The sequence below is a fragment of the Pristiophorus japonicus genome, chromosome 11, assembly GCF_044704955.1.
Source record: "Pristiophorus japonicus isolate sPriJap1 chromosome 11, sPriJap1.hap1, whole genome shotgun sequence".
Lineage (NCBI taxonomy): Eukaryota > Metazoa > Chordata > Chondrichthyes > Pristiophoridae > Pristiophorus > Pristiophorus japonicus.
In genome coordinates, this window is record NC_091987.1 from 68,773,061 (window position 1) to 68,800,969 (window position 27,909).

The 27,909-nt window shown below is 42.6% G+C and overlaps 1 protein-coding gene across 2 annotated transcripts in view; it reads left to right on the plus strand.

Annotated features, from left to right (window-relative positions):
• igsf3 (immunoglobulin superfamily, member 3) overlaps positions 1 to 27,909 on the plus strand; it is a 190,545-nt gene that overhangs the window by 128,571 nt on the left and 34,065 nt on the right. For both annotated transcript variants that reach the window (XM_070893490.1, XM_070893491.1), the window contains exons 5-6: positions 1,944 to 2,345; positions 3,278 to 3,679. In XM_070893490.1, coding sequence (XP_070749591.1) covers positions 1,944 to 2,345; positions 3,278 to 3,679 — 804 coding nt within the window. The remainder of the gene's footprint in view (positions 1 to 1,943; positions 2,346 to 3,277; positions 3,680 to 27,909) is intronic.

The following is a 27,909-nucleotide window of genomic DNA, read 5'->3' on the forward strand; positions in this document are numbered from 1 at the left end:
TTTGCTCAAGTAGACACTGCAGTGACAGCCTAGCCCACAAGATCTCTGCCTGCAGCTTCTGATGCCAGTTGCATTACTCATGCAGACACAAACAAAACCTGATCAGAACGGTTGACTGAAAATCACTAGCCAACATTAGCAATGAGAGCATTTCCCTTTGATGATTTTGCCTTTAATCTTTCCCCCAAGAGTGATGGTAGCTTGACTTCTACACAGCAACATTGCGTTGTGGTGTTAGTGCCAGGTTTTTAATTTCTTCAGCTGAGGGTATGTGAATCTTCTGTGAAGTAATGAAAAGCATCATGAAAGTACTTCGTACTGACACTCATTTATTGGAAGTGCTCCGACTTCTGGTTTTCATAAAGATGAGATAAACTGATCAAGAGAACATCAAAGCAATGTGCTGAGATAAAGGGGAGGAGCAAAGAGCTGAAGACACCTGTCCTCCGTCCCATCAGACTTTCTACAGTCCCTATTCAGTTGCTGCTCATTTGAGATCCAGTTTCCAAATTCTGGCAATTGGAGATCAGATAAAAAACAAAATCTAGTGAAGTCCAACCTTTTTTTTTAGTTTAAACTTCATAAATTTGGCATTTTAAATTTAGAGGCAATGTGATAACAACTGCATTTATGGTCATCTTTACTCTTATTTGCTTGTGCCATCCCCTTTTTATGCTGTCTACAACATACACCCTTTTTGCAAGTTAATCCTTCCATTAAAATAGAATTTGGTATGAACATGTTACAGTAACATTGCTCATCATCCCTTCTAGGCTTATATCCTCTCTTTGCTTAAAAGTAGGAATTGCAAGTGAAATGTCCTTGTGAAGAGGCAAGTCTAACTGAAACAGTTCATTCATCTGTAATGTTAATATATTCGTTCCAACATTTGTTATTCATGGTCAATGCAAAAGTCAGCTTCCATAGGTAACTCTACATCTCCTATGAACTCAAGCTTGATCTTACCTAGAAAATAATCTGGGATGGCGTTGTCACATGGTGAACAATGAACTTTTCTACCAGTACGCATTGAAAATAATGTGGCCTACCCATTAAGTGATCTTTCCAAACCAATGAAAAGCACAATACTGCCAGACTATCTAACTTAGGCTAAAAATGTCCATGTTTTATGAAGTAACATTATACAAACCACGAATGAATCACCATATTTTTTGAAAAAGTAGCATTACTGTTGTCAAAGCAACAGACTCTTTTGTGTTTTTAAAAAAAATGCACAGTTGCACATACTGGGTCCTGCCTCACTGCATCCACTGCATGAGCTCAACTAAAGTACTAGGGAAACCACACCAAATATATACCCAGATTTAGGCAGTTTCTGGCTAAATCAGAACAAAAGCAGAACTAGAGGAGATAGTTTTCATGCTATGTTGAGTAACAATAATACACAGCATCTCCTTTACCAGGAGAGGTTAATTCTGACACAATATGAAGCTGGTTAGCTTTTGAAAAAATAAACACTTTTTATGATGGTTCAACCATTTGGGAAAATAATGGTGTTTCTTCTCGCATGCTAACGTTGGTGTCTGACCAACCAACCTCAATCTAATCATAGACACCTTATAGACAAATACAAAAACAAATAATACAGCAACCTTCCCCCTTTTTTCTGCCACACTTGTGTGTTAATCCCAAGCAGTTTAGCCTGGACTTTTAGCAGTAAAATAAATTACTCTCAGCATTAAAGTAATATTGATCGAGAAATCTATGGTATTCCTTATTCTGTCCGTCACAATGAGAAAAGAAATTTCTCACAGAAAACAGTTACAAAGGCCATTTTTAAATTGTTACAATATTGGCATAGCTACAAATTCCCATAAAAATGTATTGTTCTTATAATCTAAAACAAGATGGCTCCTCACATCTGTTACAATTGCCTTTCTACAAAACTACCAATTGCACTAAAAGTATTTTGTTTCCTGCAGAAAGTAGTCTGAGTATGACTGTTACCAGTAACACTACCAAGGTTTTGGAGGGTAACTTGCTCCAGTTCGCCTGTGATGTTCGTTCAGCAATCAGGAACCACAGCCGCCTCTCTGTCACCTGGCAGTTAATAAACAAACAAAGAAAGGTCATAGATATCATCAGCTTGGACCAGGACGGTGCTCAGGTTATTGGTACACTCTACCATAAGCGTGGTGTTAATGGAGACCTCAGACTGGTCAAGCGGCGGCCAGATTCTTTCATGCTGCAACTACATAATGCAGTGACATTGGATGATGGAGAGTATGTTTGTACAGTGGCTGAATGGATAATGAACGTGGGTGGAGATTGGCAGCGAATAGGAAAGCAATCTGCTCACGTTGTAGCAGTGGTAACTCCTCTTGGTAAGTGCTCACACCAGAAAAGTGTGTCTGAGAGCTGAACATTTTCTGTGCACCAGTCTAATTACTGCCTGATTATCTAAAAGGAACATTTTATTGTAGAATATTAATACTGGATATGTTGCGGCCATGATAATCATTGACTGAACAAATCAAGAGTAATAAAGTCACAAGTGAAAGTCAGTTAGCTCATTATGGAGATATTGATGAAATTACATATATTTTAGATATAATACTAGAATCTCATCTTATGAAGTATGTAATTGGGTAGAAGTTATTGATAAAAGTTAAAATTGAATGTAGCATGATATTTTTAGTGTAAGGAAATTCGATTGGATCCACCATGATTGGGTTGTAGAGAGACAAGCATCTGCTGAAACTCTGCACCTCCAACTGGTGGAACGACCGCTGTATGTCAATGCTCCGATAAGGAGTACAGTCTCAACATACTCTCACACATTTTATGGCGAGTTGAGCTACTCAACATGTCACCTAGCTCATGCTTGTCAGTTGTTCCATGACCAACTAGTGACTCTCCGCCTTGAGGTGGGGCGGGGGGCGGGGCGGTGGGGCAGAAGGTAAATGTGATCTTTTTGAGGTGACTTGTCATATGCCTGGAGATGAAAGCTTCGAGCCAAGTCAAAAGTCTGTTTAAGACTTGACAATCTAAAATCTAACCGATTTTGAGGGCTGAGCTGAGATATCCCCACAGTCAAATACCATTCACTGGCTGGATTCACATACAAAGAATGGCTGCACAGATAAGTCATTGTTGGATGGCCAACACCTATGGAATGATACCCCAGTACAAGTGAGTGCCTTCAGGAAATGGGGAGGGAAACGATCTTGCAATCCTTCTGTGATATAAAGTATTTTGGGAAATTTTTAGATTATGGAAGTTGATGCTAACACCTTTTTCATTGATCACTTCACAGAAACCGGCTTCAGTGTTACTGCAATAACTCGAACACCATCAGTGATCTACAACAATGCATTTGTGCTGCAGTGTTTCCTCAGGCCCTCCTATCCTTCTCGAGTGTCGGTATCTGTAACGTGGAAATTCCAGCCTGCTGGATCAAGCAACAACTATGATATAATCACTTTTGCACGTGACACATCCATTGCATGGGGGGACAAGGCAACAAATTTTCAAAGTAAAACAATGGTAGTAAAGACTTTGTCCAATAATGTCCGCCTGGTTGTCTCTAAAGCCAGTGACTTGGAGGCTGGGAGATACCAGTGCATTGCTGAACTGTGGCACCAAAACCAGATGGACCAATGGGTGAGGAAAACCAGTAAATCTTCAAATATTCTGGAGGTGAAAGTTAAAGCCCCAGGTAAGTGCATGGCCTTCCCGCTCAACTAGAGTAAACATAGCGGTCAGCCTTAATAACCACTTATTTGTCTTAGTTCAATGCATCAATATGTCTGTCTACCTGTAGACTCATCCTTCCGTCACCCTGCCTGTTTTCAATTCTGTCGTACGGCACAAGCTACTTAAATTCCAAAATAATCTGTTAACTGGCTTATTAACATGCTACAGCCCAGAATACGTTGGCTTATAATATTTGGATAGACTAATATCAGATCCAAAAATTCTTGTAAAATCTTAAGCAGCAAATCTCCTTGTAGTTACTGAGGAGCACAGTGCTCTCAACTTTTAATTCCAAGAAATTCTGCATTGTGGTCTTATTGCTTTCACAAACATGTATGTTTACTACCATGATGCATTATTGTTGGCAGTATACATTTTAAAAAGGCACCATTTTTTTCTGCCAATTTTTGCCCTTCTTCTCTCTCGAAGGCATCGATTACTTGCCGAAGTAGTTTCACAGGTGCTGGGTTGCCCTATGGTATCTTGCCCAGGGAGGCCGTTAAGCACGTGCGAATCTTGACAGTGAGTGTTGGCTAGTTGTTGTATGTGATGCCAAGGCTGATCCCATGTTTACTCAACATGAACACACATACTTCCAGCAGAGTTTGGATAGCGATCGCCAACAGGAACCCCAGTTATTTCCCTTCCCTAACCCAGGGACATTGAGACCAGTTACAAAGAAAGAAAAAAAAGACTAGCATTTATACTGCTTTTTCATGAGCTCTCAAATGCTTTACAACTAATGATGTACTTTTGAAGTGTAGTCATTGTAATGTAGGAAACACGGAAGCCAAATTGTGCACATCAAGCTCCCACAAACAAAAATGATAATCGGCTTTTTTCAGTGATGTTGATTGAGGGATAAATATTGGCCATTATAACTCTCCTCTTTTTCAAAATTGTGCCATTACATCTTTATGTCCACCTGAGAGAGCAGAGGGGGCCTTGGTTTAAAGTCTCAAAGAAAATTGGCACCTCTGGCAATATAGCCAGTACTTCACTGGAATGTCAGCCGATGACTTTAACCCAGAACCCTCTGACTCAGAGGCAAGAGTGCTACTTCAGCACAACTGGAGGTCAAATTTGGACCTCCTATGGCTCAGTTTCACAGTGGGTAAACTTACTGAGCCATCTGAAAGCCAAGGCACTGTGGTTTTAAACAATATTTGCCAACCGCATTCGTTCATTTTTCAACATAAAGGCATAATTTGTCTCAAAATGTTACTACACCAAACAGATGTCATTGTTCCGTTTGCAGATGATTTTGTTGCATCAGTAAATGCCATGCAACTCTCCTCTCCAGTATTGTAAAGAAGCTTCTTTAAAAGCTCCAAAAACTTCATAACTTTCATTCTGTCTATCAGTCAGTCAGTCTTTCTCCCTTCCCCTCCAGCTCATAGTTTAGTCTTCATCTCTCTCTTCACCACCGCCCCCCCTGCCCCTCCCATTTCCATCATCTACATCAGTCTTAAATGTAGTTGTCCCTTGAGGTCCTAAAGTCAGCTTTGCGTCAAAGCTCATTTCCTGCAAGTAGTATTGAATGGAGCCAGTGACCATTAATGTTCTTGCTGTTCTGTCACAGCAGTAATTAGAGTCACTGTACATTAGTAGTAATGAGTGTTCATCTCTGAACCAATCACCAGAAATAGAAGATTTATTCCATTAACCCGTTGAACTCCTGAATCATTAGGAATTCTGAGGGCTGCCGCAAATATTTTCAAATCACCTTTAATATATTTATTTATGATGCTGGATGGGACTTATTTCTGATTTGATGGCATTTTCCTCAGAATCTTTCCTGGGCAACAGAAATAATGCGTTTCAGGATTTCTGAAATCAGAAATCCTGAAATGCAGAGAGAAGAATGAAGGGGCTGACAGACGTCACAGGGGAGAACTTCCGATAGAGCATGTAGGCCTAGACATTTGATGACGTTGTACCTGCTTTACAGGTGTAAAATGGGTACCAAATGGCAGGCAGCGTGCACGCACACATTCTGAGCAGTAAATGTGCTGTCCTCCATTTTGGTTAATTATCAAAAGGCTTCCAGGCCTTGCACCTGAAGCAGATGTTATGTCCTTTGCATATGCCAATAAAGGGCATAATGCCTATTTGATGACTCCTTTACCAAATTAGTTTGCCATGAACACAGCTGGTGCTGGGCCAACTGTGTTCAGAAAAATCAGGTCTACATGAGGCCTAACTAGTGGTCCTTAAAGGAACTGCTTCAGACTGTCACCTAAAAGGTGCATTAAAAAAAATTGTTACCCAAGTATGGAGCTGGGAGATGCAAAAGTGTTCCTCCCAGCTCCACATAAGAACATAAGAAATAGGAGCAGGAGTAGGCCATTTTTCTCCCTCGAGCCTGCTCTGCCATTCAATAAGATCATGGCTGATCTGATCTTGGGCTCTGCTTCACTTCCCTGCCCGCTCTCCATAACCTTTTATTCCCTTATCACTCAAAAATCTGTCTACCTCCGCCTTAAATATATTCAATGACACAACCTCCACAGCTCTCTGGGGCAGAGAATGCCATAGATTTACAACCCTCTGAGAGAAGAAATTTCTCCTCATCTCAGTTTTAAATGGGCGGCCCCTTATTCTGAGACTCTGCCCCCTAGTTCTAGATTCCCCTATGAGTGGAAACATCCTCTCTGCATCCACCTAGCGAGCCCCCTCAGTATCTTAAGTGTTTCAATAAGATCGCCTCTCATTCTTCTAAACTCCAATGTGTATAGGCCCAACCTGCTCAACCTTTCTTCATAAGTCAACCCCTTCATCTCAGGAATCAACCTCGTGAACCTTCTCATGGGCCGCTACCAGCCACCACTTCCCCCCTCCCCCCCCTTCCAATTGTTGCCTCAATGCCCCGTCCCGATCACTACCTGGTCGCCCCTTATGCATTGGTATAAATCAAGATTTTTATTTTCTAAAATTAACAAACAACAGAAAATACACTTGTTTTACTTTTTTTTAAATTTATATTTTTTATTTTTAAATTTATATATTTTTTAATAGACAGGAGAGGAGTAAAAATGGCACAGACGATATCTCAGAATCGTAACTGAGAAAATCTGTTTTTAGGTGAAAATCTCCAAAAGCGGATCAGAAGTCAGTTTAATATTTGCAAATTTATTCGTGAAAATAATGAAAAACTCAAAACATCATTAAGGTTACAGAAATTCTCTTTGCACTATGTACGAGTCTTTTTTTCCAATTTTCTCTCTCCTGTCATGAATTCACTGACTTTTGCTGAAGTACAGTCCATGGGGACTGGCAATCCTTTGTATCCCACCCAGGGTCTCATTATTCATCTCTAAACCTATAAAGTGAATGCCGGCGAGCTATTCCACCACGGCGAACAGTGATTCAACATGACCCTGTTCTCACTAGAGAGCAACAGGCTCATCATGGGATTATAATCAGGAGCAAGAACTCGAGCTAGATTTTCCCTTTCCAACCGAGAGGCACTGTGACTAATTCCGATACCCCAATTGCTGCAGTTAAATTAGCACAAATTAGGGCTGCCATTTGCGAACTTTAGGTATATATGATCAAAACGTAATAATCATTGAATCATACAGCACAGAGGGAGGCCTTTCGGCCCATTGTGCCTGTGCCAACTCTTGAAAAGAGCTATCCAATTAGTCCCACTCCACTGCTCTTTCCTTATTGCCCTCTAATAATAAAGCTCCTCTCCGAGATATGAAAGTAATTTTTCCTATTTGTTGTGCCAGGGGTGGCAATGAAGAGGAAACTGGGCTAGAAACCCATTATATCCGCAGTATTTTGCTTTTCCATTATATTTGGTCTTTGTTCCCACAACATCAGCCTGAGATTTCCTGGGATCCTCTCAGTGGGCACTACTGGATCAGATTCTGCTGTAGGCACAAGCCCAACATTAACATGCAGATGGGGCAGGAGTGGGTATTTGCGGCCAACCTATGTCTGCCTCTGGGATGCTCAAACAGAGGGACACCCCAAAAAGCTGGAAATAAGTCTTGCCTAGGGCTCCCTGCAGACTGTAAGGTTGAAGAGCACCCCAACGATCCATGGTGGCCGTGGGTAGGTGGATCAGGTAGATCCTCCAGTAGGACTGTGGGGCCTTTTGACTGCTGCTCTACAGCAGGGGCGCAGGTGCAAATCTCTGGAAATGCTGGAAACTCTCAGCAGCTCGGGCAGCATGGAAAGAGCAGGCAAGTTAGCGTTTCAGCTGCGAACCCTTTGTCAGAGCTCGAAGATATTACAGATGAAGAGCATTTGAAAAGGAACAAAACAAGGGAAAGGTGGAGGGATAAAAAATGTGAGCGCACAAACACAGGAAAAGAAATAGAACGACTTATAAAGTATTTAAGTGGAGAACTGAGAACAAAGAAATAAGAGACATACAGGAGATACAGCGAGTATATGAATAGTTAACGGTGTATGGGTTAGGCTGGTGGAAAGGGAAGCATAAAAAATGGCGAAGTGAGCAGGCTGCAGTTGTCTTGGAGCATCATAAAACAATAGAAATGAAAATGGGGCAGGTGTTCTATTGGGCAGAGGATTCACTCCACCGTGTCAGCTGTGGCTCAGTGGATAGCGCACTCGCCTCTGACTCAGAAGATTGTGGTTACAAGTCCCACTCCAGGGACTTGAGCACAAAAATCTAGGCTGACACTCCAACTGAGGGAGTGCTGCACTGTCAGAGGTGCCATCTTTCGGACGAGAAGTTAAACCGAGGCCCTGTCTGCTCTCTCAGGTGGACGTAAAAAATCCCATGGCATTATTTCGAAGAAGAGCAGGGGAGCTATCCTCAATGTCCTGGCCAATATTTATCCCTCAATCAACAGCACTAAATCAGATTATCTGGTCATTATCACATTGCTGTTTGTGGGTACTTGCTGTGCGCAAATTGGCTGCTGTGTTTCCCACATTACAACAGTGACTACACTCCAAAAAGTACTTCATTAGCTGTTAAGCACTTTGAGACATCTGGTGGTCGTGAAAGGTGCTATATAAATGTGTTTGTATTTCTTACCGGTTTATCGCCTATTTGCTGAAGGTGACAACATCCCCTTGGTGTTGACCTGTTTTTTTTCTTCTATCAGGCTTCTGGGTCACTGCAGCCTATTTTTTTATGCTTTCCTTTCCATCAGCCTAACCCCACCCCTTCAGCTATTCACACATTCTTTGTATATGCCTTGTATTTCTTTGATTTCTCTCATTTATATTACTTCTACCATTTTATCGTCTCCTGTTCTCAACTTAAACACTTTACAGGCAATTCTGTTTCTTTTCCTGTTTGTGTCATTCTGGTTTTATCCCCTTTCCCTTATTTTGTTCCTTTTTACTGTTGTGATGTAGGAAACACAGCAGCCAATTTGCACACAACAAGCTCCCATAAACAGCAATAAGGTACTGACCAGATAATCTATTTTAGGTAATGAAAACAGAAAATACTGGAAATACTCAGCAGGGAACCCGCACGGATCCAAGCTATAAAAACAGAGAATGCTGCAAATCTCAGCGAGTTAGGCAGCATCTGTGGAGAGAAAAACAGAGTTAACGTTTCGGGTCGATGGCCCTTCGTCAGAACTGCCAAATGTTCGAAAAGAACACATTCTTAAGCATTGAAAGGGGGAGGGGAAGATAAAGAACAAAAGGGAAGGTCTGTGATAGGGTGGAAGGCAGGAGAGATTGGAGAGACAAAAGGGATGATGGGCCAAATTGAAATTGTAATGATAGAGGTTAAAAAAATATTAATCTGGATAGGGTGTGAATGGCATAGTAATGACTAGCTGCCATTATAGACAAAGAGAAAAAAAGAGAAGAAAGAAGAAAAAAAAACATAAGATGGGGTGGGGAGGAGGGAAAGGGAGCCAAAGATGGCCAGAGATTATGCTCTAAAATTGTTGAAATCGATGTTGCGTCCAGAAGGCTGTAAAGTGCCTAAGCGAAAGTTGAGATGCTGTTCCTTCAGCTTGCGCTGAGCTTCATTGGAACAGTGCAGGAGTCCGAGGACGGAGATATCAGAGTGGGAGTCGAGTGGAGAATTAAAGTGACAAGCGACTGAAAGCTCAGGGTCACACTTACGGACTGAACGGAGGTGTTCCGCAAAGCGATCACCCAATCTACACTTGGTCTCTCCAATGTAGAGGAGACCACATCGTGAGCAGTGAATACAGTATACTAAATTGATAGAAGTACAAGTAAATCGCTGTTTCACCTGGAAGGAGTGTTTGGGGCCCTGGACAGTGGGAAGGGAGGAGGTAAAAGGGCAGGTGCTGCATCTCCTGCGCTTGCACGGAAAGGTGTTGTGGGAAGGGGAGGGGTTGCTGGGGGTGACTGCGGAATGGACCAGGGTGTCGCGGAACGTTGAGAGGGGAGGTGAAGATGGTGGTGGAAATGGCGGAGGATGATCCGTTGAACATGGAAGTTGGTGGGGTGGGGTGAAAGGTGAGGACCCACTGAGATTTCCAACATTCTCTGTTTTTATTTCAGATTCCAGCCTCCGTAGTATTTTGCTTTTGGGTCCTAGCTATGCCTGCCTTTTCGTGGAATATGTGGAACATTCTTTTTCTAGATCTACTCGAGTCCCCTCCCCCAATTCTTTTTCCAATACATTGATGACTGTTTCAGTGTTGTTTCCTGTACTTGCCCTGAATGGGAAAATTACATCAACTTTGCTTCCAAGTTCCACCCTTCCCTCGCCTTCACATGGTCCATCTCCGACTCTTCACTTCCCTTCCTCGACTTCTCTGTCTCCATCTCTGGGGATAGGCTGTCAACCAATATCTACTATAAGCCCACAGCTACCTTGAATACACTTCATCCTACCCCGCTTCTTGTAAGGACTCTATTTCATTCTCCCAGTTTTTCTGTCTCCATTGTATCTGTTCTGACGATGCCCCCTTCCATACCATTGCTTTCAATATGTCTTCCTTTCTCCTCAACCAAGGATTCCCCGCCACCGTGGTTGACATGGCCCTCAATCAAGTCCGTCCCATTTCCTGCACTTCTGCTCTCACCTCTTTCCCTCCCTCCTAGAACCACGACAGGGTTCCCCTTGTCCTCGCCTTCACATTCAACGGATCACCCTCCGTCATTTCCGCCACCTCCAGCGTGTTGCCAGCAGTTTGTGTGGCCCCCGGTCTGTGAGCACCATCGGAGCAGACCGGGGAGCGGAAGGAGCAGCATGGCAGCGTACCACTCCAGAGAGCAGGAGAGCAACAGCAGTGAAGAGTGATGTCATCAAGGTCCAGGTTGGTGATTGGAGCGTGGGCAGGTACTGCAGCAGCGGCGAGGTCGGAGCGAAGGAGTGGCGAGAGACTGTAGAGGGACGTGATCGGGGCCCAGGAGAGGCGCGAGTTCAGGGCCCAGAAGAGACGAGGGCCCAGGGGCAGCACGGGCCAGACCACACTGCGATATGTGCGCACTAGGTCCATGCAGCAGGTCTCCAGTTGTCTTGGTTAATCCTTGCTACTGGACCAAGACCTAGCTCTGTGAAGCCTGTGTGGTGGCTGGTGTGCAACGGTCACCACACGTTTTAAAAAAAAAAATCCAAGCACAGGCATCTTCCACCCATCAAGATTTAGTTCGGATCTGGAATTTTAGGTCCATCATTGAAACACCTGTGAACTTTTTGACTTGGAAGCAAGTCATCCTCGATTCGAGGGACTGCCTATGATGATGATGACCACCAAACATATCTTCCCCTCTCTTTTTCATCATTCCAAAGGAACCATTCCGTCCGCAACACCCAGGGTCACTCTTCAATCACCCCCAGCAACGCCTCCCCTTTCCACGGCACCTTTCCATGCAAGCGCAGGAGATGTAACACCTGTCCTTTTACCTCCTCACTTCCCACCCTCCAGGGCCCATACACTCCTTCCAGGTGAAAAAGCAATTTACTTGCACTTCTTGCAATTCAGTATACTGTATTTGCTGTTCACACTGCCGTCTCCTCTACATTGGGGAGACCTAACGCAGATTGGGTGATCGCTTTGCGGAACATAAGAACATAAGAAATAGAAGCAGGAATAGGCCATATGGCCCCTCGAGCCTGCTCCGCCATTTAATAAGATCATGGTTGATCTGATCATGGACGCAGCTCCACTTCCCTGCCCGTTCCCCATAACCCTTCACTCCCTTATCATTCAAAAATCTGTCTATCTCCGCCTTAAATATATTCAATCACCCAGCCTCCACAGCTCTCTAGGACAGAGAATTCCAGATTTACGATCCTCTGAGAGAACAAATTTCACCTCATCTCAGTTTTAAATGGGCGGCCCCTTATTCTTAAACTATGCCCCCTAGTTCTAGATTCCCCCACGAGTGGAAACATCCTCTCTGCATCTACCTTGTCGAGCCCCCTCAGTATCTTATATGGTTCAATAAAATCGCCTCTCATTCTTCCAAACTCCAATGAGTATAGGCCCAACCTGCTCAACCTTTCTTCATAAGTCAACCCCTTCATCTCAGGAATCAACCTAGTGAACCTTCTCTGAACTGCAATGCAAGTATATCCCTCCTTAAATAAGGAGACCAAAACTATATGCAATACCCTAGGGGCCCTTCCATTCAGTCTGCAAGTGTGACCCTGAGCTTCCAATCACCAGTCATTTTAATTCTCCACCCCACTCCCACTCTGACCTCTCTGTCCTCTATGTCCTTGGCCTCCTACACTGTTCTAACGAATCTTAACGGAAGCTCGAGGAACAGCACCACATCTTTTGATTAGATACTTTACAACCTTCCAGACTCAACATTGAGTTTCAGATCATAACCATTGCACCCATTTTTTTGGACAGCAGCTGTTGGTACTGATTCTGCTGTTGCCATTTACAGCTCTTCTAGACCCATCTTTTGTTCCTTTACTTGTCCCATTGCCATCCTCTTTTGACTTGCACCGTCACCCCTTTTGTCATTTAATCTCTCCTGCCTTCCACTCTATCACAGACCTTCCCTTTTGTTATTTCCTTCCCTCCACCTTCCCCTCCCTCTGCACTTGCTTAAAACCTGTTACATCTCGAACTTTTTCCATTTCTAAAGAAAGGTCATCGATCTGAAACGTTAACTTTGTTTCTCTCTCCGCAGATGGTGCCTGAACTGCTGAGTATTTCTACCATTTTCTGTTTTTATTTCAGATTTCCAACAGCTGCAGTATTTTGTTTTTGTATTTATTTTGGGTATTGGCTGAGTGATAAATGTTGGCCAGAGCACCGGGCGATCTCCCCTGTTCTTCTGTGAATATTACCATGGGATCTTTTACATCCACCTGAGAGAGCAGACGGGGTTTCGGTTTAACGTCTCTTCCAAAAGACGGCACCTCCGACAGTGCAGCGCTCCCTCAGTACTGCACTGGAGTGTCAGCTTAGATTATGTGCTTAAGTTTCTGGAGTGGGACTTGAACCCACAACCTCCTGACTCGGAGACGAGAGTGCAACCACGGAATTATATGTTGCTTATCTGTGATATCTTCCAGCTCTGACGCAGGATCCATATCTGAAGTATTACCCTGTCTGCTCTCTCCACAGCTACTGCCTGACCAGCTGATAGTTTTCTGTTCCAAATTAAAATTAGACTTTTTAGAATCTGAGTTGCACGTTTAATTAAAAATAATTTTTTCACAGCTTACAAATTATTTATAAACTCTATTAATATTACATTTGCAATTTCCATACACCATCATTTTACCTACGATCAGTTTACTTGGCACTTACTTAACAGATATCATTTTCCCCAGTTATGTTGAGCAGAACAATGGATACAATGTTTGTTTAGTTCCTCCCCCACTCCAGGAGAAAATCTGGCTTTGGCCTTGACAGTACAAATCGTTAGTGTTTCCAGAACATTCTGTTTGTTGATTTTTGATCCCCAAAGACTCTACAGAAAGGCACTTAATCTGAACAGTAATGGAGTCTGAGCAATGGTGTGTAAACAGCAGGACATGGTGGCAAGTTATTCTTTCAACTTTTACAATCCCTTGTGTATATGGATTAACTTAGTATCACCTTCCCAAAGGGATACTTTGTGGCACATTGCTCGTCACTGCTATTGTATAACAATTTCTTTCAATGAGTAGAACTGAAAATTATTATGAATTACTGTTTTGTATAAATTTCTAATAAATCATAATTTTTGCACATTGAAACTGCATAGGACTCACTGGCACAGTAGTTTAGTGCACTGTCCTTCCACCAGTGGGATAGGATTTGAACTCAGCCCAGACGGGTAACACCATGGGGCTGAAATTCAGGATTCTCAACACAAGTACATAGATGGAAATACTTGTTCATGCTGTGGGCATTGACTCAGTTTCAAAGATGGCCTCGAGTACCTTGTCCAAGTACCCATAATTCATGTGTGAGCTTTAACTCTGAATGTTGATGAGCTGTTTGACCTTAGAAGCATCACAATCAAGCCTGCTCTCTTAACTAGTTTTCCTCCTCCCTACCCCAGGGACACTAGGGCCAATTTTATGATGACTACTGCAACTCCTACTGACCTAAGTCAGCCTGGGACCCTCCTGTTCTGTATGACCATGTATTCCTGCAATCTTCTGATAGGCAGGGAAATGATCTAACTCTCCATGCATATGTAGGTTTGTGGGGTGGGGGATGTTGGAGGGTGTGGTCATTGGCAGAGTTTGGGTGAAGGGAGCGGAGTGTAGTACATGATCTAGGATGCATTGCCACCCTAGGTTATTTAGACTTTCTGTTGTTCTAGAATTATATTCGGAGCCATTGATTAGTGTCAGCTGTGGCTCAGTGGGTAGCACTCTCGCCTCTGAGTCAGAAGGTTGTGGGTTCAAGTTCAATCTAGGCTGACACTCCAGTGCAGTGCTGAGGGAGTGCTGCGCTGTCGGAGATGCGGTCTTTCGGATGAGACGTTAATCCAAGGTCCCGTCTGCTCTCTAAGCTGGGCGTAAACAATCCCATGACACTATTTTGAAGAAGAGCAGGGGAGTTATCCCTGGTATCCTGGCCAATATTTATCCCTCAGTCAACATAATAAAAACAGGTTATCTGGTCATCATCACATTGCTGTTTGTGGGAGCTTGCTGTGCTCAAATTAGCTGCTGCGTTCCCTACCTTACAACAGTGACTACACTCCAAAAGTACTTCATTGGCTGTAAAGTGCTTTGAGACATCTGGTGGTTGTGAAGGGTGCCTTTTCTAATATTGGCACATCCATAGGTTGCTGCATAACATTTGAGTGAGAGACAAACCGGGTCGCTGCGGCCCTGAAGAGAGTGGGGGCTGGGTCCATGGCCTGGAAGCTTGGAGGAAGCATGTAGTTCAGCAAGGAGACCATGGGCTGGGACCAGGAGGGAGCTGGAGTCCAAGGTTTGGGACCTGAGAGAGCGCAGGGAAACTGGAAATAGGGTCTGGGAGTCTGTAATAGTAATTGTACTTTGTGAAATAAATATTGAAGAAAGCTGTTTAGAGTAACATCAGCTGGAAACCAGCACGAATAATTCTTATTGAACAAATAGAAGCAGTTCATTTGCAAACCTATTTTGGTAAAAATATATAAAAAGAGAGCAATTTTTTTTGTATTACTTTTATGAGATAACTCTTTCCTTTTATTTCCAGGGTTAGCAGTGGTTTGCAGGTATGCCAGGGAGTGTAGTATGAGGCTGGTATGGACTGTGAAAGGACAGGGAAATGAGCACAGGTAGGCAAGGGACCAGGGAAGAACAAGCTGGAAAGGAGAGCATTATGGGCTTGGAGACTAAAGCACTTCTGGGGTGAGAAACAGGCACAAGCTGGCCAGAGAATGGGGTACAGGTGGTCTGGTGTGGAGTGGAACACTGTTGGGGCGGGAGCTGAGAGTGGGTGCATACTTCTCGCATCTAAATGGTCTCTGGAAACTATCAGAGTGATAATGCATCAATGTTCACCTGGTTCCCCAGGAACAATCAGAATGCTAGAAATGGAATACAGTAAATCTGCAGTTTACGAATTGATCTTCCATGGTATTGCTGATTGATGTAATTTGAGGGTAGGAAATGGAACTGTGTTGCTGATACACTCTTGACTCCTGACTAATCTCAGGGTAGATTTCCTCTTAGCCTCATTTAATGACCCAAATTATGTGGGTCTACTTATAATTCCAGTTTCAGAGTTCTGCAGGGCTGGGCCTTTCAGATTGCCATGTGGCTGGCTACCTGTTGGTTAGACTTTCAGTTACAACTTGAACTCTTAAATATATACATTTAATTTAACTTAATTAACATTTCCAGTTTCAGGCTTTAATTTCCTCAGTCTTCTGTTTCCTGTGGCCTGTTGTGTTTTTCTAGAATTAATTTAGCAAGCACAAATCAAATGGATGAGAGAAAGGGATGCATCTGATTTGAGATTTACAGACCAATATCAGAGGCAGATTAATCAATGAGACAAAGGAGATAGAGAAGTAATAACCCATGGACCAATAAGAAAATGCAGAGGAATCATGTAGTAAACCACTTCCCAGGTGAGGAGAGAGATAGATGGGTAGATGCTTACCTGACCTGAACTACAAGCTTACCACACTGATGTGCAAGAACTCTTGACAGTTCACCACTGGGAAATCAAACACATTTCCACAACTAATTCTGGTACTTTATTACGGATCAGTTCTGCAGTTGCAATCCTGGCAGGTTAATCATGAATCGTCCTCTTAGGACTGCCTGCCCCAAGTTAATAAATGTTTAATAAAAGGGCAGTGTTGTGAGGGTAAAAGAATAAATTCATTTCAATGCTGCTTTGAATGCTGCATCAGGATTGATCACTTATGTGTAAAAGCTGAGGAACTTTAATTGTCATATTGATTTTACTGTTTGACTGCCGTGGGTCCCTAGAAAAGTTCAAAGCAGTTCACATGATTGACAAACATCAACTCAATAAAACTCCAGATGGTCTAATTCTACCTCTCTCCCAGATATTTATTTTCTAGTATGGTGCTTGCATTTGGTGCAGCCCCACATTACTGACAACCTGAATTCATAATAAAATAAACACTCCTCGCATGTCTTAAACGGCCATAATTTGCTGTCCAGCTAATGGCGTTCACTGTTATTTATGTGCAAATGCTACAGCAACTTCAGGCGAGGGTAGATGTGCCGTTAAATGCAGAAATCCAAAGGTGGCTGTCCGAGATGCACCACTCTGCTGTTAGCTTCATGAAAATGACATTTTGCTGTGTGGCTCACCATTGAAATGCATTGAACGGCGTGAAGTTGCTGTCTGTACGCAGTAGATACAAACTAAACTCACCACAGAAAGTGTTTAAGTCTAGGTACACTTCAGTTCAATCTAAGTACCCTTTTATCAATGTGATAAGTGTGAATTACTGCCAAACAACCTCTCTGGCATTGAAATTTAAATGATTAAAAGTGTGGAGTCTCATTTCTTCAGGTTTTATTTGTTGTTAGAGATTTTTTAAATGTAACACTTTAAATAAAACATTTTTTTTATTTTTCCTTTGTCTTGTTTCACTCTGAATCCAATCTTTCTTTCCCTCTTTATTTTTCTTTCTGTACCTGATTTGACATTGAATTCATCCACTCTCATTGAAATTTCCTTGCACTGTTAATTTCACAATCCTTCAATCTGCTGGCTAAGGAGATATACAGTTGCTGGTTCTGCTCACTCAGGACCCAGATGCCTGGTATCCCTCGCTGTGATGTTATCAGCTCGCACTTTCAGCAAATTGCAATGCAAAATATTATTGCGATTAAACAGGCAAGGGCAAGTCTAACCATTCGTTGCCCTGCTACAGCAAATTATGGCCCATTGTTTTAAAATGTAGCTGGCACAGGCACGATGGGCCGAATGGCCTCCTTCTGTGCTGTATCATTCTATAACCAAGCTTTAATTTAGTGAAGTGAGCAGAATTAGAACTGCTGTAAAATTGCTTCCTTTAGAAGAGAAAAGGAATGAGATTTCAGAAAGTCCCCTCACAAAACAATGGACACTTTTAGTCCATTTGGAGCTTGGACATTTAAATATTGTAGTTGTATTTAAGGTAGTCCTGTGTGAATATCGAACTGGGCTAAGACAAAGCAACAAGAACATGAAAGTTTCAGGGAGTGTTTTTAAATTCATTTTAAACAAAACAATATAAACAACAAAGTATCTAAAATAAGAAAGCCATGATGGTGAGGATGGTGGAAACCAAAATGAAAATACCTTGTGCTGCCCACTGGTCAAGGAAGGCATCTAATGAGTCGGCAGACACTGCATGTTGATGTTCAAAGGTCGCCTAGGCATGAACTATAGCTTGAAAGATGGACATGTAGTTAGACGTGACCATCAGGAAGAGCAAGGGAAGCAAGATAGTGCAGGGGTCCCCTGCGGTCACCTCCCTCCAAAACAGATACACCGTTTTGGATACTGTTGAGGGAGGTGGCTCATCAGGGGAAGGCAGCAGCAGCCAAGTTCATGGCACCAGGGATGACTCTGGTGCACAGGAGGGCAGGAAAAAGAGTGGGAGAGCTATCGTGATAGGGGATTCTATTGTAAGGGGAACAGATAGGCATTTCTGCGGCTGCAAACGAGATTCCAGGATGGTATGTTGCCTCCCTGGTGTAAGGGTCAAGGATGCCTCGGAGCGGCTGCAGGGCATTCTGGAGGGGAGGGGGTGGGGGGGGTGAACAGCCAGCTATCGTGGTACATATAGGTAAAAAATGGGATGAGGTCCTACAAGCTGAAGTTAGGGAGCTAGGAGTTAAATTAAAAAGTAGCACCTCAAAGGTAGTAATCTCAGGATTGCTACCAGTGCCACGTGCTAGTCAGAGTAGGAATAGCATGATAGTTCAGATGAATAAGTGGCGAGAGGAATGGTGCAAGGAGGAGGGATTCAAATTCCTGGGACATTGGAACTGGCTCTGGGGAAGGTGGGACCAGTACAAACCGGACGGTCTGCACCTGGGCAGGACCGGAACCGATGTCCTAGGCGGAGTGTTTGCTAGTGCTGTTGGGGAGGGTTTAAACTAATGTGGCAGGGGGTTGGGAATCTATGCAGGGAGACAGAGGGAAGTAAAAAGGGGGCAGAAGCAAAAGGTAGGAAGGAGAAAAGTAAGAGTTGAGGGCAGAGAAATCAAGGGCAAAAATCTAAAAGGGCCACATTACAACATAATTCTAAAAGGACAAAGAATGTTAAAAAAACAAGCCTGAAGGCTCTGTGTCTCAATGCAAGGAGCATTCGTAATAAGGCGGATGAATTAACTGCGCAGATAGCAGTTAACGGATATGATGTAATTGGGATTATGGAGACATGGCTCCAGGGTAACCAAGGCTAGGAACTCAACATCCAGGGGTATTCAATATTCAGGAAGGATAGAAAGGAAAAGGAGGTGGGGTAGCGTTACTGGTTAAAGAGGAGATTAATGCAATAGTAAGGAAGGACATTAGCTTGGATGATGTGGAATCTATATGGGTAGAGCTGCGAAACACCAAAGGGCAGAAAACGCTAGTGGGAGTTGTGTACAGACCACCAAACAGTAGTAGTGAGGTTGGGGATGGCATTAAACAGGAAATTAGGGATGCGTGCAATAAAGGTACAGCAGTTATCATGGGTAACTTTATCTACATATAGATTGGGCTAACCAAACTGGTAGCAATGCGGTGGAGGAGGATTTCCTGGAGTGTATAAGGGATGGTTTTCTAGACCAATATGTCAAGGAACCAACTAGAGAGCTGGCCATCCTAGACTGGGTCTTGTGTAATGAGAGAGGATTAATTAGCAATCTTGTCGTGCGAGGCCCCTTGGGGAAGAGTGACCATAATATGGTAGAATTCTTCATTAAGATGGAGGGTGACACAGTTAATTCAGAGACTAGGGTCCTGAACTTAAAGAATGGTAACTTCGATGGTATGAGACATGAATTGACTAGGATAGACTGGCGAATGATACTTAAAGTGTTGACGGTAGATAGGCAATGGCAGAAATTTAAAGATCACATGGATGAACTACAACAATTGTACATCCTTGTCTGGCGTAAAAATAAAACGGGGAAAGTGGCTCAACCGTGGCTAACAAGGGAAATTAGGGATAGTGTTCAATCCAAGGAAGAGGCATATAAATTGGCCAGAAAAAGCAGCAAACCTGAGGACTGGGAGAAATTTAGAATTCAGCAGAGGAGGACTAAGGGTTTAATTAGGAGGGGGAAATAGAGTATGAGAGTAAGCTTGCAGGGAACATAAAAACTGACTGTAAAAGCTTCTATAGATATGTGAAGAGAAAAAGATTAGTGAAGACAAATGTAGGTCCCTTGCAGTCAGAAGCAGGTGAATTCATAATGGGGAGCAAAGAAATGGCAGACCAATTGAACAAATACTTTGGTTCTGTCTTCACTAAGGAAGACACGAATAACCTCCCGAAAATACTAGCGAGAAGGGGGAACTGAGGGAAATCCTTATTAGTCAGTAATGGTGTTAGGGAAATTGATGGGATTGAAGGCCGGTAAATCCCCAGGGCCTGATAGTCTACATCCCAGAGTACTTAAGAAAGTGGCCCTAGAAATAGAAGATGCATTGGTGGTCATTTTCCAACATTCCATGGACTCTGGATCAGTTCCTATGGATTGGAGGGTAGCTAATGTAACTCCACTTTTTAAAAACGGAGGGAGGGAGAAAACAGGGAATTATAGACCAGTTAGCCTGACATCGGTAGTAGGGAAAATGCTGGAATCAATTATTAAAGATGTAATAGCAGCGCATTTGGAAAGCAGTGACAGGATCGGTCCAAGTCAGCATGGATTTATGAAGGGGAAATCATGCTTGACAAATCTTCTAGAATTGTTTGAGGATGTAAGTGGAAGAGTGGATAAGGGAGAACCAGTGGATGTGGTGTATTTGGACTTTCAAAAGGCTTTTGACAAGGTCCCACACAAGAGATTAGTGTGCAAAATTAAGGCACATGGTATTGGGGGTAATGTATTGACGTGGATAGAGAACTATTGGCAGACTGGAAGCAAAATGTGGGAATAAATGGGTCCTTTTCAGAATGGCAGGCAGTGACTAGTGGGGTACTGCAAAGTTCAGTGCTGGGATCCCAGCTATTTACAATATACATTAATGATTTAGATGAAGGAATTGAGTGTAATATCTCCAAGTTTGCAGATGACACTAAGCTGGGTGGCAGTGTGAGCTGTGAGGAGGATGCTAAGAGGCTAGGCTGCAGGGTGTGCGGGCAAATGCATGGCAGATGCAGTATAATGTAGATAAATGTGAGGTTATCCACTTTGGTGGCAAAAACAGGAAGGCAGATTATTATCTGAATGGTGACAGATTAGTAAAACGGGAGGTGCAGCAAGACCTGGGTGTCATGGTACATCAGTCATTGAAAGTAGGCATGCAGGTACAGCAGGCAGTAAAGAAAGCAAATGACATGTTGGCCTTCATAGCGAGAGGATTTGAGTATAGGAACAGGGAGGTCTTACTGCAGTTGTACACGGCCTTGGTGAGACCACACCTTGAGTATTGTGTGCAGTTTTGGTCTCCTAATTTGAGGAAGGACATTCTTGTTATTGAGGGAGTGCAGCGAAGCTTCACCAGACTGATTCCCGGGATGGCCGGACTGACATATGAAGAAAGACTGGATTGACTAGGCTTATATTCACTGGAATTTAGAAGAATGAGAGGGGATCTCATAGAAGCATATAAAATTCTGATGGGTTAGATGCAGGAAGAATGTTCCTGATGTTGGGGAAGTCCAGAATCCGTGGTCACAGTCTAAGGATAAGGGGTAAGCCATCTAGGACCGAGATGGGGAGAAACTTTTTCACCCAGAGAATGTGAACCTATGGAATTCTCTCCCACAGAAAGTTGTTGAGTCCAGTTCATTGGATATATTCAAAAGGGAGTTAGATGTGGCCCTTACGGCTAAAGGGATTAGGGGGTATGGAGAGAAGTCAGGAGTGGGGTACTGAATTTGCATGATCAGCTATGATCATATTGGCTGGTGGTGCAGGCTCGAAGGGCCGAATGGCCTGCTCCTGCACCTATTTTCTATGTTTCTATGTTTCTAAACCTGCCCAGTGCTTGTGTGCATCCTGGATTGTTGCTGGCAGACTTGGCTGGGCCCAGGAGGTACTACTTCCAGAATTGGTACCAGTGTGAACTGAAACTGGTCTGAAGTACTGATTTTGAACATATAAATTGCCTCAAATTGTATTGTTTAAGATATTAGATTTTGGCATATTACAAATTGTAACAAGTATAGCAAACAAGCACTGACTCTTCATTTAAAGCTCAGATTGTTTACTGGTCCTCAGTAAAACAGACTAGGAAGAGGATGTATGGTCACAAAATAACGTTTTACTTTGTGCACTAAATCTCTCCTGCTATTGTGAACACTAATGAACCAGGGGTGGGGTTTAGCTTCTGGGCAACATAATTATGCAGAATATGTTGAATTACATATAATAACAATCCTCTCAGCACCTTCATTAGCACAGGTCCCAGAAGCGTTGGGAAATTGCACAACATCCACCCACTTCTGGGCTAGGGCAACCAATTATTTTAGCAATCGAGTACTCAGTCAGTAACTAAAATGTTCAGTGAGGAATTTAGACATTGAAGATTTTGTAAAATGCAGCCATTTTCCTCCTTAAAATGTGCATTCAGCTTCTCGCACAATAACCTGCCTTTGTTGCCCTAAACAAGCCCCTACTCATTCATCGTACATTTCTCATTCATTGTCCAGGATAGTGCACATCATCTTCGATGATTACCCAGCTAAAAGACTTGAATGAATGAAATAAAATGTCAGCTTTTGTTACTGAAATGGTACCAGCAGAATTGTGTTAGAGCAGGATTCGAATGACTGCATCTAATGTGTTTTACCCAGCATATATTATCTTGCTTGAACTAAGAAAATAATCTGTTATTTAGTTTTCCCTTGATAATACAATTGATGTATTTAATCTGTTGCTATGTCACTAGCCAACAGAGAGTTATAATTAGGGATACAGATTGGCCTATTAATAGTCTATTCTCAAGGATCATTAACCCTTTCACCTTCTAGTTCAGCAGCTCTCAGGACATCACCAGATTCTGGTTGTTGTGAAATTATTGTTGAAAGACGTTTTGGTTTCTTTAAAAAAAATCTCAAATTCTTACTAAATTCCATCTGTTTAATTCACAAAATGCCACACAATTGGGATACTATTAATTCTGGGACAAAAGATAAAAGTAGCATCAGAATCAATACTATCCTGAGTACATTTTGTTCAAAGCTAAATAGATAGACAGAAATTAGGAAAAGGGAGGCTAAAAAGAAGCAACTAAATAGTTATGATAAAATACCAATATATCTGCTCATTTAAAAAAATGTATCTGTATGTGTGTGTGTAATTCTGTCTGTATCTATGTGTATCTGTCAATGACTATCTGCAGACATGCGTCTGTATACCGATCTGTATTTATGTGTTTGCTTATGTGTCTTTATCTGTGTGTGTGTGTGTGTGTGTGTCTGTCTGTGTGTCCATATCTTTGTGTGTTGTCTTAGTCTGCATCTGCATGCTTGTGTGTGTGCTGAGTTCTATGGTAATTTAGAAATGTTTATAAACCTAATGGGGATGATGCCTATAAATGTTCTCTTCCCTTTCTTTTTATGTCCCCCTCAACAAAAGGTTCATATATTTGCATATTTCACCTATAATTTTTCAATGTGCAGCAATAGAAATACAGAAGCAGTTTTCCTTTATACTTTTTAATTTCCCTCCTTTGTTCATTCCAATTTATTTTTCCATCATTATCTGTAATTCCAAACAAACAATTAATTTATCTAAATCTATTCACCATGACAGAAGACTAGCTTTTGTTTAAGAAATGAGGCATAAAATTGAGTATTCTATGTAGAGAATGTGTGGTAAATTGGACTGGCTGTACTGTATTCTAGATATCCATAAGGATGTACTGGTAGGAACTGCAAGCAGAGATGATGTTGTAGTGAGAAGATTAAAGGCATTGTTTTTTTTAAATTGCGAATATTTGATCCTCCTTATACTTCAAAATTATTTGAAGGATGTTTCAGCAGTCCTTGGAGGGAAAGCATTTATGCTAGATGAACAGCACTGATATTTATTAGACGAGCATCAGTGTATTGCGGTAACATGTTATCCATTAATGTGTGCCTGATTCAGCTCCATTAATCAATATGTATAGTAGATTCATTGTACTACTCCAGAGTCTGTGAGTGCCACATAGAGCTCTCTAAATCCATTTGGCTGGGAACTGTCGTCTGTGCAGTTTCAGTCTCCTTGTTTTAATTGCCAGCTCATGCAATGTGTTGTACAACATTGGGGAATGTACCTAGCACTCAGTTAGTTTAAAGTGGATGATGTGCAGCGGCATATCAGTGTAATGTAATGTTCTTTTTTCAAGAATCAGCATACTTTTTTTTTTAAAGCATGCTTGGAGCAGCTACTTTTTGTCATTGTGAAACTTTTTAGATCCTAGGTCCAGGCTGGGGTGTCTCGAGGCACAATGGGCCCAAAAACCCGTGGGCCCAACAACCCAGCGCAAGTGCCACAATTCACCTGTCTGTGACCTCTGCCCACCAGATCCCACCAAAGTTCATGGGAGTCAGGGTCATTTAATTAAAACAATTGCCCAAGGCAGTCTTGCTACTAAGATCACATGCCACCATAGGGAAGTAGGTGATAATTGCAGTTTGTGTGTCCAGGTCCAGCGGGAAAGATGCCTTATGTGGGCCCATCGACAGCCTTTAGAAAGGGAAGCTAAAATTGTTTTCAGGGGACCATAGAAACATAGAAAATAGGTGCAGGAACAGGCCATTCGGCCCTTCGAGCCTGCACCACCATTCAATATGATCATGGCTGATCATGCAACTTCAGTACAGCATTCCTGCTTTCTCCCCATACTCCTCGATCCCTTTAGCCGTAAGGGCCACATCTAACTCCCTTTTGAATATATCTAACGAACTGGCCTCAACAACTTTCTGTGGTAAAGAATTCCACAGGTTCACAATTCTCTGAGTGAAGAAGTTTCTCCTCATCTCGGCTCTAAATGGCTTATCCCATATCCTTAGATTGTGACCCCTGGTTCTGGACTTCCCCAACATCGGGAACATTCTTCCTGCATCTAATCTGTCCAATCCCGTCAGAATTTTATATGTTTCTATGAGATCCCCTCTCATTCTTCTAAATTCCAGTGAATATAAGCCTAGTTGATCGAGTCTTTCTTCATATGTCAGTCCTGCCATCCCGGGAATAAGTCTGGTGAACCTTCGCAGCACTCCCTCAATAGCAAGAATGTCCTTCCTCAGATTAGGAGACCAAAACTGTACACAATATTCAAGGTGTGGCCTCACCAAGGCCCTGCACAACTGCAGTAAGACTCCCCTGCTCCTATAATCAAATCCTCTCGCTCTGAAGGCCAACATATCATTTGCCTTCTTCACCGCCTGCTGTACCTGCATGCCAACTTGCAATGCCTGATGTACCATGACACCCAGGTCTGATTGTACCTCGCCTTTTCCTAATCTGTCACCATTCAGATAATATTCTGCCTTCCTGTTTTTGCCACCAAAGTGGATAATCTCACATTTATCTACATTATACTGCATCTGCCATGCATTTGCCCACTCACCTAACCTGTCCAAGTCACCCTGCAGCCTCTTAGCATCCTCCTCACAGCTCACACTGCCACCCAGCTTAGTGTCATCTGCAAACTTAGAGATATTACATTCAATTCCTTTGTCTAAATCATTAATGTATATTGTAAATAGCTGGAGTCCCAGCACTGAACCTTGCGGTACCCAACTAGTCACCGCCTGCCATTCTGAAAAGGACCCGTTTATTCCTACTCTTTGCTTCCTGTTTGCCAACCAGTTCTCTCTCCACGTCAATACATTACCCCCAATATGATGTGCTTTGATTTTGCACACTAATCTCTTGTGTGGGACCTTGTCAAAAGCCTATTGAAAGTCGAAATATACCACATCCACTGGCTGTCCCTTGCCCACTCTACTAGTTACATCCTCAAAAAATTCTAGAAGATTTGTCAAGCATGATTTCCCTTTCATAAATCCATGCTGACTTGGACCGATCCTGTCGCTGCTTTCCAAATGCGTTGCTATTACATCTTTAATAACCGATTCCAACATTTTCCCCACTATCAATGTCAGGCTAACCGGTTTATAATTCCCCGCTTTCTCTCACCCTCCTTTTTTAAAAAGTGGGGTTACATTAGCTACCTTCCAGTCGATAGGAACTGATCCAGAGTCTATAGAATGTTGGAAAATGACCACCAATGCATCCACTATTTCTAGGGCTACTTCCTTTAGTACTCTGGGATGCAGACTATCAGGCCCTGGGGATTTATCAGCCTTTAATCCCATCAATTTCCCTAACACAATTTCCTGACTAATAAGGACTTCCTTCAGTTCCTCCTCCTTGCTAGACCCTCGGTTCCCTAGTATTTCTGAAGGTTATTTTAGTTTTCCTTAGTGAAGACAGAACCAAAAGTATTTGTTCAATTAGTCTGCCATTTCTTTGTTCCCCATTATAAATTCACCTGATTCTGACTGCAAGGGACCTACATTTGTCTTCACTAATCTTTTTCTCTTCGCATATCTATAGAAGCTTTTGAAGTCAGTTTTTATGTTCCCTGCAAGCTTACTCTCATACTCTATTTTCCCCTTCCTAGTTAAACCCTTGTCCTCCTCTGCTGAATTCTAAATTTCTCCCAGTCCTCAGGTTTGCTGCTTTTTCTGGCCAATTTATATGCCTCTTTCTTGGATTTAACACTATCGCTAATTTCCCTTGTTAGCCACGGTTGAGCCACCTTCCCCGTTTTATTTTTACGCCAGACAGGGATGTACAATTGTTGAATTTCACCCATGTGATCTTTAAATGTCTGCCATTGCCTATCCACCGTCAACCCTTTAAGTATCATTAAGTACCAGGCCATGACACAGGCCTAGATCCCCAGGTGAGCACAACTTGTGATATTGGACGAGCTGGAACGCCTGCTCCAAGCCAAGTGTACTGGCCTGCCAATGTTCTCACGAGGCCAGGGACATGTGTACTCCTGTATGGGAGTCCCTGTCCCCGACCACTCCCACTCTTACACCGCAAGCCTTGTTGGTGGTGAGCAGAGGCTCTGCCCCCAGAAAGGCTCTGTAGAAACGGCCATGTCTGGGTCCTGATCCTCAGAGCAGAGTTTGGATCTCGGCCAAAGTTACTGTGGAGTGCGCCCAAACAGTCATGGATTTTTGGCACCAATGTTTGCAAAAGCTTCCTAGACCGGCACCATTATTTCTGCAATATAATTTTCAACATATAGTATATATACTGCAAGGAAACTATTGTTTTTAAAACAATACTTTATTCCACAAGAACCAGTTTACAAAGGAGAATAGTTTCATTACATAGCAACTTTTCATGTTACGAAGCAATCTGAGGAACTTGCAGTCCGCACGTTATTTTTAAATTACCAGCAGGAGTAACATTACAATTGACATGTTAATGTGTGAGTGCTTTGATTAAATATTAATGTAGTATACATTTGCAAAATAAAGATGCAAACACAGCACCTATACAGCAGCTTTTTGTATATAATACCATTGATGACCTCAGTGAATCAAAGCAGAAGCATGAGTGCAATGAACATTAAAAGCAGGAACAGGGGGACTTCTTTTTTCTTTTGCTCAGCCTATGTTTCATATTTATCTCTGTTGCTGGCCAGATGAAGTCACACTAAAGCTCAGTATATTTTAAACTGTCTAGCTCACTACTGAATAATGTCCTGAATTCTTCCACAGGCAAAACAGTTATTCATATGATTCACACTCCTCACAATTAGTTCATTGATTGAGGGAAAAGATACACAATGTAATCCTTGTAGTGGTGTGGCTAAGCTACCTGCTTTGTAGGCCTGTGGTTATGAATTTAAGTCATGACACTGTCTGATGACTTCTGTAACCACAGTCATGAAGAGCTTTATTTGAAGTTGACTAGTCTGCTACATGGGTTATCTCACTGCTGCTCTGTAGCAGACAGTGGGAGGAGAGTAAAGAAAGAAGAAAGAAAGACTTACATTTATATAGCGTCTTTCACGATCACTGGATGTCTCAAGGTGCTTACATAAGAACATAAGAAATAAGCCACCTGGCCCCTCAAGCCTGCTCCACCATTTAATAAGATTATGGCTGATCTGATCATGAACTCAGCTCCACTTCCCTGTCCGCTCTCCA